Below are 16,002 nucleotides of genomic sequence, written 5' to 3'. Positions count from 1 at the left end.
TGTAAATTGTACTACTGATTGGTTTATCCATGATTGACTATTTAATTTACTTGTAAGTCCCTGGTAGAGTGCACTACATGTGCCTAGGGCAGGTAGATTAAATGCTACTAGTGGGCCTGCAGCACTGGTTGTGCCACCCACCTCAGTAGCCCGTTAACCTTGTCTCAGGCCTGCCATTGCAAGGCCTGTGTGTGCAGTTTCACTGCCATTTCGACTTGGCATTTAAAAGTACTTGCCAAGCCTAGAACTCCCCTTTTTCTACATATAAGTCATCCCTAATGTGTGCCCTAGGTAACCCCTAGAGCAGGGTGCTGTGTAGGTAAAAGGCAGGACATGTACCTGTGTAGTTATATGTCCTGGTAGTGTAAAACTCCTAAATTCGTTTTTACACTACTGTGAGGCCTGCTCCCTTCATAGGCTAACATTGGGGCTGCCCTCATACACTGTTGAAGTGGCAGCTGCTGATCTGAAAGGAGCAGGAAGGTCATATTTAGTATGGCCAGAATGGTAATATAAAGTCCTGCTGACTGGTGAAGTCGGATTTAATATTACTATTCTAGAAATGCCACTTTTAGAAAGTGAGCATTTCTTTGCACTAAAATCTTGTTGTGCCCTTCAATCCACGTCTGGCTAGGTTTAGTTGACAGCTCCTTGTGCATTCACTCAGACACACCCCAAACACAGGGTACTCAGCCTCACTTGCATACATCTGCATTTTGAATGGGTCTTCCTGGGCTGGGAGGGTGGAGGGCCTGCCCTCACACAAAGGACTGCCACACACCCTACTGGGACTCTGGAAGACAGGATTGAACTGAAAGGGGGCTTGGTGCATTTCTTAGACACTCTTTGAAGTCACCCCCACTTCAAAGGCACAACTTAGTATAAAACATGGCCTCTGCCCTACCTCATCAGACACTTGCTGGAGAAGAAACCTGAACCAGAAACTACATCCTGCCAAGAAGAACTGCCTGGCTGCTCAAAGGACTCACCTATCTGCTTTTCTACAAAGGACTGCTGCCTTGCTGTTGGCCTGCTGCCTTGCTGAACTCTTGTCTGGCTGTAAAAGTGCTCTCCAAGGGCTTGGATAGAGCTTGCCTCCTGTTCCCTGAAGTCTCAGGACCAAAAAGACTTCTCTCTTCCTCTTGGACGCTCTGTGCGCCGAACTTTTCGATGCACAGCTTGTTCCGCGGCAAGAAAAACGCCGCACACCTACGCTGATCAACGCGACGCCTTCGGGACGATAGAAACTTTGACGCACGGCCTCGCAAGGACAACGCCGCCCGACTTCCAAGGAGAAATCGACGCGACGCCTGCTGTGAGATCAAAACTTTGACGCACGGCCTCGCAAGGACAACGCCGCCCGACCTCTAGAGGAGAAATTGACGCGACGCCTGCCGTGAGATCGAAACTTTGACGCATGGCCTCGCAAGGACAACACCGCCCCACTTCTAGAGGAGAAATCGACGCGACCCCTGCCGTGAGATCGAAACTTTGACGCACGGCCTCGCAAGGACAACGCCGCCCGACCTCTGGAGGAGAAATTGACGCGACGCCTGCCGTGAGATCGAAACTTTGACGCACGGCCTCGCAAGGACAACGCCGCCCGACTTCCAAGGAGAAATCGACGCGACGCCTGCCGTGAGATCAAAACTTTGACGCACGGCCTCGCAAGGACAACGCCGCCCGACCTCTAGAGGAGAAATTGACGCGACGCCTGCCGTGAGATCGAAACTTTGACGCACGGCCTCGCAAGGACAACGCCGCCCAACTTCTAGAGGAGAAATCGACGCGACGCCTGCCGTGAGATCGTAATTTCGCTGCGCAGCCCCGCAGAACGACGCGCAGCCGGAAAACAAGCAGGAAAATCCACGCACAGACCCGGGACATCTGGTAATCCCCGCGACCCACAGAAAGAGACTGTCCGTGCGCCGGAAAACGACGCACGACTTCCCCGCGTGGAAAATAACGACGCAAGTCCGTGTGTGCTGGGGAGAAATCGACGCACACACCCTTTTTCCACGCACCTCTTCCTTTGTGGCACTCTGAGGAGATTTTCCACCAGAAACCAGGTACTTTGTGTTTGAAAGAGACTTTGTTTACTTTCTAAAGACTTAAGACACTTTATATCACTTTTCAGTGATATCTTTACAAATTCGTATTGCAACTTTGATCGTTTTGACCTGAAGATACCCAGATAAATATTATATATTTTTCTAAACACTGTGTGGTGTATTTTTGTGGTGTTATGCTATGGTGTTGTATGATTTATTGCACAAACGCTTTACACATTGCCTTCTAAGTTAAGCCTGACTGCTCGTGCCAAGCTACAGGAGGGTGAGCACAGGCTGATTTTAGATTGTGTGTGACTTACCCTGACTAGAGTGAGGGTTCTTGCTTGGACAGAGGGCAACCTGACTGCCAACCAAAAACCCCATTTCTAACAATGTGTTAAAACATTTTCAATGGTTACCAAAAGAAAAAAACGTTTACAAGTGTAAAGTCATGGTTATGACACATTTGAACATGGGGAAATATACGCTTGTAACATGTCCACATGCATAAAAAATTAAGAAGTTGAGTACTCCTGTAAATGTCATAAATTTCCAGAAATACCCCTGATAGTTTGTGAATTGTAAAATGTTTCGAATTTGCTCAAATTGTGAAAGTAAATCAACAGAGCATATGTAGAACTTTTTTCCCTGCAACTATTTGGATCTGGGATATACTCATGAAAGGTTTCACCATATTATAAATCACTCCCACAAAGATTTAAATTACTAACAAACTTTGTTTTCTATGTCTTCTCCAGGTATTCCATAGACCGTAATAGTGAGCTTGACAGTTACTTTATGATAGATGCCACAGAAGGGACGATTGCAACAAACGAATTGCTTGACAGAGAGAGCACCGCACAGTACAATGTCTCTGTAATTGCAAGTAAAATAAGTGAGTACTGCATGAGAAGATACCATAAAGGATGACAAAATATGGTTAACCAGTTTCTGGACTCTTAAATAACAAACAGGGTGATAAACAAGAAACTTGACCCGATTCATAAAGATTTAGCTCCGACCAACGCCTGCACTCCTGGAAAAGCTTAGGGCCGTATTTATAGGCCCCTGGCGCCACAGGAGAGTCACTTTTTGTGATGCTCCTGTGGCGCTAAACACAGCACAGTGTTTATAAGGTGGTGTTAAGCCACTTATTGTGGCTTAACTCTAACTTGTAAATATGACCCCTTCCCATGCAGCACTGTGCGTAGAAGGGGCATGCAATGGGTGTTGCTATGAGCGTGCCACAGCAACACCCATTGCATTTTGAAGCTGCCTCAGATTTATGAAATTTTGTAAACCTGAGGTAGCGCCAAAATCTAACGCCACCCCCGGTGCTGGCATTAGCAGGGCGCAACGAGGAGCAATACTTTTATTCCTCCTCATTTTTTTCTTTTTCTATGTGTGCTGCATTCTGATGCACCCATAGAAAAAGCTAAATGCAGGAATGATTGTTTATGTGCGGAAGGTGTCCATTCCTGAACACAAACAATCATTTGAAAATTACGCTTTGGCACTTCTGTGTGTGCTGCATTGTGCAACACACACAGAAGTGCCAAAGTGCCATTAGTGATTGTTTATGTGCAGGAAGGGACACCTTCCCACACATAAACTATCACACCCCTCAACACAGACATCCTTGTACGATGGTGCAGGTTTGTCTGTGTTGGCGCTGGCAGCTAAATTTAGCGCCAGTGCAGGAGGAAACGCAGGGGTGCGCCGTATTCCCTTAAATACGGCGCATCCCTGCATTTCTAAAGTGACTCAGCGCAGCACTGCCAATTGTGGTGAAGCACTGCGCTCCTCCACTTTCCTTTAAATCTGGCCCTTAGTCCTGAATTACCGGGGCAACATATTTGCAAATCTACCAGGCAGCATCTTTACCCAGAAAACTGTTTTTGGAGTTTCTAGCCCACCAGGATTTGATGGGCAAACACAAATGTACACAATTTTGACAGCTTACAAAAATACATTTTACTAGGGTATTTTTCTGAATTCTAAACTTAAAATAGAGGCTTACCAAATCAATAATGTTTTGCCACAAAATTCAAACAAGGCTGTATTTTTTTAGAATGTTTCAGTGTGTCTGGATTTCCAAAGTGAAATTATGTTCCTGCCTGAGGCTACCGAAAAATCCAGTCAAGCTACATTATTCTATACAAAGTATATTTTTGATTGACCTCAAACCTTGAAAATTTAGACTTTTTTGGGACAAAAAGAAAAATATTTGTCAAAGGCCTGTAAGGCAACCATAAGTCAACCTCCATTCTACTAAAGACATGGAAAGACCACAAAGAGTATTCAAGTGTTAAGAGGTGTTTTGAATGCTCTTGAAACAAAAAAAGTCTTGAAATACAAGCACATTTTACAAATGTATTTTTACAACATAATGACCTCTGAGTCCTTTTCAATCAGCGTTCACAAGAACCTGCGGTTTCATGCTTCTCACCTGAGAAGAAACACTTGAAATTACTGGGTGCAGTACAAGTAGGTGCCCATCTTGTATAATAATAATTACTTTATCTGAAGTCTGTTTACATTTAAAAGACACAGGGGGCATTATACGTCGTGCAGGCTTAGACCTGGTATTACGCCCACCAACTGAGTTACAGATTCAGGGGAAGCAATTTCCTTTGGTAAAATACTCCTGACCTGCAGTATTACGGTCAATTTTGCAGTTACAGTACACCTCTTTTTTTAGAGCCTAATCAGGGTTTCTGCGGTACTCGGGTCGAGGCTATCAGTGTTAAAAAAAATGACTGAAGTTTGCAAGCATAGTCATGTTTTTCAAGTGCTATCTATCAGCCTAATACTTATATAAATCTGCATGTCTAATATATGCACTAATTAAGTGCCATAACTGTTCTGAGACGAACAAGTGCATAATTCATTGGTGCTGCTTGGACTGCTGTAAATTCATGACTATATTTTTATTTGTAAGCCACGCTCAATGTTTGTATTGGAAGTGCTAAGAATCAATATAACTGCAGTCTTACATCTTACTATGGAAGCAACATCATACTTCAGTACCACGCTTCCCGTTGTGGTACCATTGGCAAATTTTGCTGATATGCAAGTACAGTGTCACTGATACAACTTTAGAAAGCAATTGGCCTGGTACAATTGCTTAAATTGTGCGCTGTTCAAATGGTGGTCTCTAATCAGTGACATGCACTGTGATGTTGCAATTTCTACTTTTTTCTCTGGTCAAACCTTGTAACAAAGCTGTACCCCAAACCTAGGATCGTTTATTTCAACTCTTAAAACATTAAATGCCAGCTTTCAATTTGGCACCAGTGAACAATTCAGATACGAATTATTCCATTAGAAAACAATGTATCTCAACACCTGTAGGAATGTTTTGAAGGCATTATCGTCAAGATTTTTTAAATACCTAAAAAGCATCATATCATTTAAAGTTTCAGTGCCCAGAACAAGATCATCGAGGGAATATTTAAAGACAATTTGTATTGTTACACATATTCAACAAAGTACTTCAAAATTAGTATTCTTAAGCTACTGGTGTATATTGTAATGCCAGTATGTTACGTTTAACTCCTGTAAGTTATGAATGGACACCTTTTGTGACATGTGAAGGCAGATTTCCACTTTCACGGAAGGTGAATATTTTATTGTTTGCCAGGTGACACCAATAATAACTTGATTCCATCCCTCATTGTTTTGCAGGTAATCCACTGCTAACCAGTAAAGTCAAAGTCATCATTCATGTGTTAGATGTCAATGAATTTGCACCTGAACTCTACCTGCAAAACGAGATGACAGTATGTGAAAATGCCAAAGCAGGACAGGTATTGTGCTGTTAATTCTTAGCTTTTATAAATATTCACTTAGACCATAACAGTTCCACTGTGATTAATTTGTGAAAAAAGAAGCACAGTCCCTGTTTTAATCCTTTATTACTGCTTTCTTAAATCATCCTCTTCGTTTCTTTATTTCCTACCTTTAGCTCTCTTGTTTTGAGTCAAAGTCCGATGTTAAAAAAAATAGTCCTGGACACACAAAACGCTAGGCCTTCAGGCTATCATGTCCAGACCATTGCAAGTCAACATGAAGTCCACCATGAAAGGACAAGGGCTTAGACATCCTGGTGTGTGTCCAAGAGATAGGCAACATGGGAAATTGTACCACAAGATTGTGCTTCCATTAAGGTTATTTCTAAATGAGTTTCTAAATTGATTTCAACAGGCTACTGTGACGAGATGTTTCATACTACAAAAATGCTGAGTTGCATCTTCCTTGTGTAACTCCTCAGATTTCATTCTTGTTTGCTAACCCATTGTTCACTCAGAACAATGGCCTGCATTTCACCTCAACCCACGTATACCTTTCTAGCCCATATCTATGTTGCATCTGCAGAGACCTTGGTATTCTGACTGCAGTTTATCACAATCCATGCCCATTTGTTTGTAGTCGCAGGTATGTTTTACTTAAAAAGAGGACTGCACAGCTAATGCAAAGAATATCTGGGCAAAAGGCATGATGGGCAGAGTACAGGTATTAAAGAATGCATGGAGAGAATTCTTAAAATGTCACTGTTTCCGCTTACACATGCATTACAGGTAACTAACACAATCCATTCTAAATCTGCATTAAGATCTGCTAGTTGAAAGCTCTGCCCCTTTCTCTGTTGGAAGATAAAAATATGTTAGGGTAACGTTTCTATTTGTTATTAATAATGTTCCTCTATCAAAGGTTGCAAGTGTTCCTGAATGTGTGAAATAAAGTTCATGGGTCCACTGAGTTTTCAGAATCTTCTGGGCTTGGTTGGTCAGCCTGTAAGCTCTATCAAAGTTCTCATGAACCTCAATTGCAGTTTGCATTGCTCTTCAGGAAATAAAAATAGACAGGAGGCATCATGCAAAGCAGGTGGCACCCCCAACTTCCTGTCTTTTGCAAATGTCTCTGCTTTGATCTGGTGAAACAGAAGAATCTTTTCACAAAAATCTCAGCAGTGTTCTATGGTAAATATTTTGGACTTTCACATGTAAGTGAGCATTTTGCAAAACATTACTGTAAGAAATTGGGTTATCAGCTAAAAGGGGTGAAAGGCCTACTTAAATAATAAACATAATCCTTGTTACGGTGAACCACAAAGGTCACTAAATAAGACTGGGCTTAACTTCTGGTAGCATGGTAGGCTTAACTAAGAAGCAATATGTCAAGTGTTTGTGAAGCTCTCAAACAGTAATAAAGTGAAAACATAACACAACAATATCCCAAACCAAGTTAGAAACATAGACTAACTTTTTTAGTTAATTTGCGTGTATACTGCATATCTCTATAAGCTCCCAATATGAAACTAGCACATATTAAGTGTAACAAGGTAACCCAGTTTAGTATATGGGAGAGATATGCCTTACAGCAGTGAAAAACAACTTTTGGGATTTTTGACCATCAGGACATATAAAACTTAAACACAAATGTCCTATTTTTTTTTAATAGCATGAATTATTCCCTAACAGCCTTTAGGGTCTACCTTAGGGGTGACTTATACGTACTTGAAAGGGAATTTTCGGACCTGGCAAAAGGTTTAGTTTGCCAGGTTGAAATGACAGTTTAGAACTGCACTACAGACTGCAGTGGCAGGCCTGATACATGTTTTAAACAGCTACTTTAGTGGGGCCACAAGGACTGCTGCTGCCCACTTACACTTTCACTTTATTTACAGGTCCTGGGTACATGTAGTATAATTTACTGGGACCATACAAGTGCATTAAGTGTGCCAATTAGGTTTAGTCCAATTTTATTTTGTTTGAAGGATTGTAAGCACTTTAGCACTAGTTGGAAGGGGTATATTGCACAGAGTACTAATGCCAATAGAAGTGAGTTCCGCAAAATCAGAGATTGAAGACAAAAAGCTTTGGTGAATACCGTGACTACACCTAAAGTCTAACAATAGGTATCTGTAAATAAAGGCAATGGTTCTCAACTCAGGATTCTGAGTTCCCATCCTCTAAGTGATGCCTCTGAGGACCTCCAGGGAAAACATTCCCCTTACTCAAGGAAACCTATCTATAGCGGTATATGTTATTGTCTTGGAGATGGGAATTCATTTATCTATGTTACATTTCTCATCATGTCTACAAGAGTAGAGGCCACATTCACACATGTATTTTCAGCTATAAACATATGTTTAAAACTACACCTCCTGGAAATTCAAGGAATTATTCCTGCCACTTATAAATATTATTACTACTGCATAATTCACCAGCACAAGTGTATAGAATTGCATCATTGAAAACGGCTTACAAGGGATAGGGAGTGGGCAGAAAAATGCTTTGTTTGCCTTTTAAATTTCACAACTCTAACAAACTTGTGGGTTTCTTTCAATTCACAAATTCCAATCCATTCCATCACCTCCTGGAAATGGTCAGAATTTACCTCCCTCAAATAGCCAGAGTTGTGCACCTTTCAGAGTGAGAAGAATGACGAATCACTTTGAAACCTTGCTGAGACGTAGGAGAAGAGTTTTTACCATATGAAAACATTTTAACAACTTGTCTAAATATAGACATAAAGAAGAATTATGTATTTGCACATAGGAGTACATTTCCCCACCTCTTAATATGCACACTATGACAATTATGTATTGGGGAAAAGGGACACCGGCGACTGTGCCACTTGACATTCCCTGTGAATACGTACACATTGGCATTTAGCACATGAATAAAACAGCAAAGCTTGATGCAAGGGCGAAGGATTAAGCAAATGTGAACATTCGTAAATTGAATTTGTTTTCAATTCTAATCTTCTTTAAGATGTGTTTTTTTTTTCATTTTCTAAGTTCACAACCCCAAAATCTCTTTTCTTATTCTACAATCACAAAGTATATTGTACGATAATTGTTACCATATTTCAGGCATTGTTGGTGTTAAATGAATCCAGACACATTGAAGAGTACATCATAGTTCAGTGTGTGAGGGCCCTTTTTGCAGAGATCTGTTTGTATCCGGTTGGGCGCAGACTTATTTCTATTGGCAGAGACCCCAAGTATTTCTCATCATAAGTGAGACTCTCATTTGGCGGTCAAGTTCTCTTTACCCAAGTCTGTCCCCGATATATGCACAGGCGTGCCAGAACTTGCCATCCAAATGTGTCGCTCTGGTGTGTGTAGAAAAGAAGAAGAGTGAACAAAAAGTCCTCCACCGTAAGAAAACCCCAGTAGTCCACTTATGTGCTTTGTTAGCTTCTCTGTGTGCATTCAGAGCTATCCTTTAAAAATTGCAATTGATAATGCATTTCGTATTCAAGTCCTGCTGCTGTCAATATTATCCCAGTGAATTTGTAGAGTGCGTGTCTATTCAGATACGATGTTTGATATTATTTTATTCGTTTTATTTTGATAAGGTTGGCTAATTCCTTTGATTTACCTTCCTACGCTGCTTTCAATGTCATTTGTTGTGTGTCATAACTTGCTGTGACATCATAAGATATGCCAGAACACACAAAAGAACGTTGAAAACATAAGTGATCTGTTATGCTTCAGTGACTTTCATCTGTCTGAGAACAAGTAATGAGTTGGGCAATAGTTACAGCTCTGATATATAGCATTATAAGAATGATGGCAAGCACAGTAGAACAAATTAACCTAGAAAGCAAGCTGCCTCGCTTCACTTTTTGGGCTGACGTTAGGCCTGCTATATAGTTTGGTGGATGGAGGAAGTCCTGACCACCTAATTAAAAGTGCATTATTGTCTGCAGCACTTGTTATATGCAGAAGGGATATCCATCACATTTTTGACAGAGTAGTTTGTCCTGTAAATCAGGCTCTTATCACCTTGTTTCAGAAGGAAATGTTATAGCATCCCTTGCTTATTTTCATCTTATAGTTTTCACAATGGCATTTTTGCAGCATAAATACGAGTTCCTTCACCTGCAGAAAAGAACTACAACACGCATCAGAGTTAATAGATTTTTAAAGTAGCTTTCTTCTTTTTTTCCAGATAATCCAGTTCATCGGTGCTACAGACAGAGACTTATCTCCTACTGGGCAGAAGTTCTCCTTTAGACTCCCGCCAGAGGCTTCCTCAAATCCAAATTTCACAATTCACAACTACAACAGTAAGCCGAATGTGTTCCTGCATTGCACTCACTGAACTGTGCTGAATAACTGGTGAACTAATTGGGGGAATTCAATGGGGGAATTCACTGAATTTCGATCAGTTAAATACGTTGCATTGGCTTGATTTCTGATGTTCTGCAGGAGATGAACATATAATACATAATGTGCCCATTAGTATTATGGCCCAATAATTCTGCTGCGAATGTTTGTGAAATGGTAATATACCCTGAGGCTGAAGTGTCAGTGGTTTGTAAATATCACCAGAACTCCCAAGATGGCGTTGTTGAACCCAGAATACATATTAACCCCTTCGCTGCCAGGCCTTTTCCCCCTCCTGTGCCAAGCCTTTTTTTGGCTATTTGGGGCAGTTCGCGCTTAGGCACTCATAACTTTTTGTTCACATAAGCTACCCACGCCAAATTTGCGTCTTTTTTTCCAACATCCTAGGGATTCTAGAGGTACCCAGACTTTGTGGGTTCCCCTGAAGGAGACCAAGAAATTAGCCAAAATACAGAGAAAAGTTTTTTTTTTCTTTTATAATGGGAAAAAAGGGCTGCAGAAGGCAGCTTGTGGTTTTTTCCCTGAAAATTGCACCAACAAAGGGTTTGCGGTGGCAAGATCACCATATTCCCAGCTTTCAGGAACAGGCAGACTTGAATTGGAAAACCAAATTTTTCAATACAAGTTTGACATTTTACTGGGACATAGCCCATTTTAAAAACATTTTTGTGCTTTCAGCCTCCTTCCAGTTAGTTACCAAAATGGGTGAGAAACCAATGCTGGATCCCAGAAAGCTAAACATTTATGAAAAGTAGACAAAATTCTGAATTCAGCAAAGGGTCATTTGTGTAGATCCTAGAAATGTTTCCTACAGAAATTACAGCTGAAATGAAAAAATATTGTAATTGAGGTGAAAAAAAACCAGCCATTTCTCTCCATGTTTTACTCTGTAACTTTTTCCTGTGATGTCAGATTTTTGAAAGCAATATACCATTACGTCAGCTGGACTCTTCTGGTTGTGGGGATATATGGAGCTTGTAGGTTCATCAAGAACTCTAGGTACCCAGAGCCAATAAATGAGCTGCACCTTGCAATGGGTTTTTATTTTATACCGGGTATACAGCAGTTCATTTGCTGAAATATAAAAAGTGAAAAAATAGGTATCAAGAAAACTTTGTGTTTCCAAAATGGCCACAAGATAAGGTGTGAGAAGCAGTGGTTATTTGCACATCTCTGAATTCCAGGGTGCCCATACTGGCATGTGAATTCCAGGGCATTTCTCAAATAGACCTCTTTTTTACACACTGCCTTACATTTGGAAGGAAAAAATTTAGAGATCAAGTCTCCCGATAAAAATGGTACCTCACTTGTGTGGCTAGGCCTAGCGCCCACGAAAGGAAATGCCTCAAAACACAACGTGGACACATCACATTTTTTCACAGAAAACAGAGGTGTTTTTTGCAAAGTGCCAACCTGTGGATTTTGGCCTCTAGCTCAGTCGACACGTGGGGAAACCTAGCAAACCAGTGCATTTTTTAAAACTAGACACCTAGGGGAATCCAAGATGGGGTGACTTGTGAGGATCTGACCAGGTTTTGTTACCCAGAATCCTTTGCAAACCTCAAAATTTGACCCAAAAAACACTTTTTCCTCTCATTTTGGTGACCGAAAATTCTGGAATCTGAGAGGAGCCACAAATGTCCTTCCACCCAGAGTTCCCCCAAGTCTCCCGATAAAAATGGTACCTCACTTGTGTGGGTAGGCCTAGCGCCCACGAAAGTAAATGGCCCAAAACTCAACTTGGACACATCACATTTTTTCACAGAAATCAGAGGTGTTTTTTACAAAGTGCCTACTTGTGGTTTTTGGCCTCTAGCTCAGCCGGCACCTGGTGAAACCTAGCAAACCAGCGCATTTTTTAAAACTAGACACCTAGTGGAATCCAAGATGGGGTGACTAGTGGGGATCTGACCAGGTTCTGTTACCCAGAATCCTTTGCAAACCTCAAAATTTGACCAAAAAAACACTTTTTCCTTCTCATTTCGGTGACAGAAAGTTCTGGAATCTGAGAGGAGCCACAAATTTCCTTCCACCCAGCGTTCCCCCAAGTCTCCCGATAAAAATGGTACCTCACTTGTGTGGATAGGCCTAGCGCCCACGAAAGGAAGTGGCTCAAAACACAATGTGGACACATCACATTTTTTCACAGAAATCAGAGGTGTTTTTTACAAAGTGCCTACCTGAGGATTTTGGCCTCTAGCTCAGCCGCACCTGGTGAAACCTAGCAAACTAGCACATTTTTGAAAACTAGACACCTAGGGACATCCAATATGGGGTGACTTGTGGGGATCTGACCAGGTTCTATTACCAAGAATCCTTTGCAAACCTCAAAATTTGACCAAAAAAACACCTTTTCCCTCTCATTTCGGTGAAAGAAAGTTCTGGAATCTGAGAGGAGCCACAAATTTCCTTCCACCCAGCATTCCCCCAAGTCTCCCGATGAAAATGGTACCTCACTTGTGTGGATAGGCCTAGCGTCCACGAAAGGAAATGGCCCAAAACACAACGTGGACACATCACATTTTTTCACAGAAAACTGAGATGTTTTTTGCAAAGTGCCTACCTGTGGATTTTGGCCTCTAGATCAGTCAGCCCCAGGGGGGGCAGAAATGGCCTAAAATAAATTTGCGCTCCCAACCCCCCCCCGGAGCGACCCTTGCCTATGGGGTCGCTCCCCCTGCGTGACATTGGCGCAAAAAAAAAGATCCCCTGTGCCTAGTTGTTTCTGCCCTCCTTGGTGGCAGATTGACCTAAAATCGGCCGATCTGCCCCCAAGAAATGGTCTAAATTCAATTTATCCCCCATAGGAGCGACCCTTGCCTAATGGGTCACTCCCCATCTCTAAAAAAAACAAACAAAAAAATAAAACACAAAGAAAAAAATTAGCCCTGGCTCTTAGAGGTTTCTGTCCCACCTAGGGGCAGATCGGCCTAATAACAATAGGCCGATCTGCCCCGGGGGGGGCAGAAAAGGCCTAAAATAAATTTGCCACCCCAGCCCCCCCTCCCCCGGGGAGCGACCCTTGCCTACGGGGTTGCTCCCCTTGCGTGACATTGGCGCAAAAAAAAATAATCCCCGGTACCTAGTTGTTTCTGACCCCCTTGGGGGCAGATTGACCTAAAATCAGCCATTGCAGTTATGGCCTAAATACAATTTGCCCCTCCAGGGGAGCGACCCTTGCCTAAGGGGTCGCTCCCCATCTGTAAAATAACAACAACAAAAAAAAATCCCTGGTGCCTAGTGGTTTCTGCCCCCCTTGGGGGCAGATCTGCCTGATTAAAATAGGCTGATCTGCCCCCCAGGGGGACATAAATGGCCTAAAATAAATTTGCCCCCCCAGGGGAACGACCCTTGCCTAAGGGGTCGCTCCCCTTGCATGAAATTCGCAAAAAATAACAAACTCCCTGGTGTCTAGTGGTTTCCCAGGGGGGGCAGAAAAGGCCTTTAAAAAAAATGCCCCCCCCGGGAGCGACCCTTGCCCAAGGGGTCGCTCCCCTTGCGTGAAATTCGCAGAAAAAAAAACTCTCTGGTGTCTAGTGGTTTCTGTCCCCCTTGGGGGCAGATTGGCCTCATAAAAATAGGGGGCAGAAATAGCCTAAATATAATTTGCCCCCTAGGGGAGCGACCCTTGCCTAAGGGGTCGCTCCCCACCTCAAAAATATAAAACAAAAGAAAAACAAAAAAAAAATACTCCTTGGTGCCTAGAGGTTTCTGCCCCCCCCCGTGGGCAGATCGGCCTAATTATAGGCCGATCTGCCACCAGGGTGGGCAGAAAAGGCCTTTAAAAAGAAATGCCCCTCCTGGGAGCGACCCTTGCCCAAGGGGTCGCTCCCTCATGCCAATTTCATTTTAAAAAAACATCCCTGGTGTCTAGTGGGCCAATCCGGCTGCCAAAACTCTGAAAGAGACTTCAAAGGGAAGGAAATAACTTTCCTTCCCTTTGAAGTCTCTCGGCCTCCTCAACGTGATCGGAAGAGAAATGCTTTTGCATTTCTCTTCCGATCGTGCTGGAAGCAGGAGGAGGCTTTGTGACAAACAGCGTGCACTTGCGCGCTGATGTCATGGGGTGGGGGGGTTGGGGGTGGAAGGGGAAGGGCTTCCCCTTCCATCCCTACCTTGGGGGGGTGGGGGGGAACCCCACAGAGGGAGCACTAACACTCCCTCTGGGCCCTGTGCCCAGGACGTAATTGTTACGTCCTGGGCACACGAGCACCTTGCCTCAGGATGTAACCATTACGTCCTGGGCACAGAAGGGGTTAATACCTGCTAAATGAACATTACAAAATATTATTCAAAGTATTTAAACATCTTCAGGCTCAATGGGTTTTGAAAACTTTAATCTAATTTTAAGAACTACTCAATGCTTCACTCTATGTGACACAGGCAACAATTCACTTTTATAAGACAAGCTCATTATGATGACCATCTCCACCAGCTAGATGTTTACAGATGTTGGCATGGTGCAGCACTGATTACAAGCATCCAATTTGATTATAATTCTTGGTGAATATATCAGGGATCTAAGGATGCAATTGTGTCAGCTAAGCTATATCGGTTAAGCAGATGCTCATGTAGAGTGTCTGCTGTGCATCCCCCATTGCGCACAATGAGAGCCCTACAGGGCTCGAAGTACCAGTTTAAACTTGACAGCAACACTGATTTTTCATGTATGGACTGCCACTTGAGTGCGCCTAATCCCATTTAATTAGCCCTGCACTGCGAAGCCAAGCTGTAGGGGTGGAGTACATCTGCCAGCTTTTGTTTTGTGACATCTGACGACAGTGAGAACATAACATGCAATATACTGAAAGGGTCTCATGCTCTTTCATAAAGAGGGTTTTAGCTAGCCATTTGTTCGGTTCCTTTTCATGCACATAACTATAGACCCACTTTGCGATGAGTCTAGACTTGGTTCTGGAATCAGGAGGTCAGCAGATAATGAATGATCTGACTTTCGTTTACCTTTCCATAGGAAATATACACATTCTTATCAAGGTGGACAAAACTATGCAAATAAAGGGGCATATTTATACTCTTTTTGTGCCAAATGTGCGTCAAAAAGTTTGACGCACATTCAGCGCAAACCGTGCACCATATTTAAACTTTGACGCCCGAGCCCGTGGACATCATCATTCCTCTGTGTGCGTCATTTTTTGGATGCGGAAAACTGCCTTGCGTTAATGACATGCAAGGTAGGCGTTCCCAACCAAAAAATGACTTTAAGGCCTGTGCGCCTTATTTATACTCCTGCGTCATTTTGATGCACAGGAGGGGGCGGTCCTTAAAAAACAGCGCACAGCCTGATGTGCGCCGTTTTTTTATGCCTGGGTGAGGGCAGGCGTTAAGGGACCTGTGGGCTCACTTCCATGGTCTCTGACAATGGAAGGAGTCCAGAGGTGCCATTCCCTGCCCCCAGGGACACCCCCTGCCACCCTCACCCACCCCTGGAGGACACCCATGGATGGGGGACCCATCCTAGGTAAGTATAGGTAAGCTGAGGTAAGTATTTTTTTTTCTTTTTTTAAAGTGGCATGGGGGGCCTAATTTGGGCCCCCTACATGCCACTATGCCCAATGACCAAGCCCAGGGGACAGAAGTCAATTGGGCAAGGGGGCATGACTCCTGTCTTTGCTAAGACAGGAGTCATTTCAATGGGGTTGTGCGTAAAAAAATGGCACAAGTCCGGTTTGAGGCATGATTTTTGCCTCAAACTGACTTGCACCATTTTTTGACGCACAACCCCCATGTTCCCCTACGCCGGTGCTGTCTGGTTTGAGTCATTTTTTTTTACTCTGACCAGTCCGCAGC

General features: G+C 43.0%; 1 protein-coding gene across 5 annotated transcripts in view; it reads left to right on the top strand.

The window, feature by feature from the left end:
* The window catches only part of CDH12 (cadherin 12), a 2,251,017-nt gene that overhangs the window by 2,198,975 nt on the left and 36,040 nt on the right, over positions 1-16,002 (top strand). For all 5 annotated transcript variants that reach the window (XM_069219514.1, XM_069219517.1, XM_069219515.1 and 2 more), the window contains 3 exons: positions 2,810-2,946; positions 5,739-5,860; positions 10,016-10,133. In XM_069219514.1, coding sequence (XP_069075615.1) covers positions 2,810-2,946; positions 5,739-5,860; positions 10,016-10,133 — 377 coding nt within the window. The remainder of the gene's footprint in view (positions 1-2,809; positions 2,947-5,738; positions 5,861-10,015; positions 10,134-16,002) is intronic.

This window comes from Pleurodeles waltl, chromosome 2_2, assembly GCF_031143425.1.
Source record: "Pleurodeles waltl isolate 20211129_DDA chromosome 2_2, aPleWal1.hap1.20221129, whole genome shotgun sequence".
Classification (NCBI taxonomy): Eukaryota; Metazoa; Chordata; class Amphibia; order Caudata; family Salamandridae; genus Pleurodeles; species Pleurodeles waltl.
Note: the sequence above shows the minus strand (reverse complement) of the source record. Positions and strands in the feature narration are given on the sequence as shown.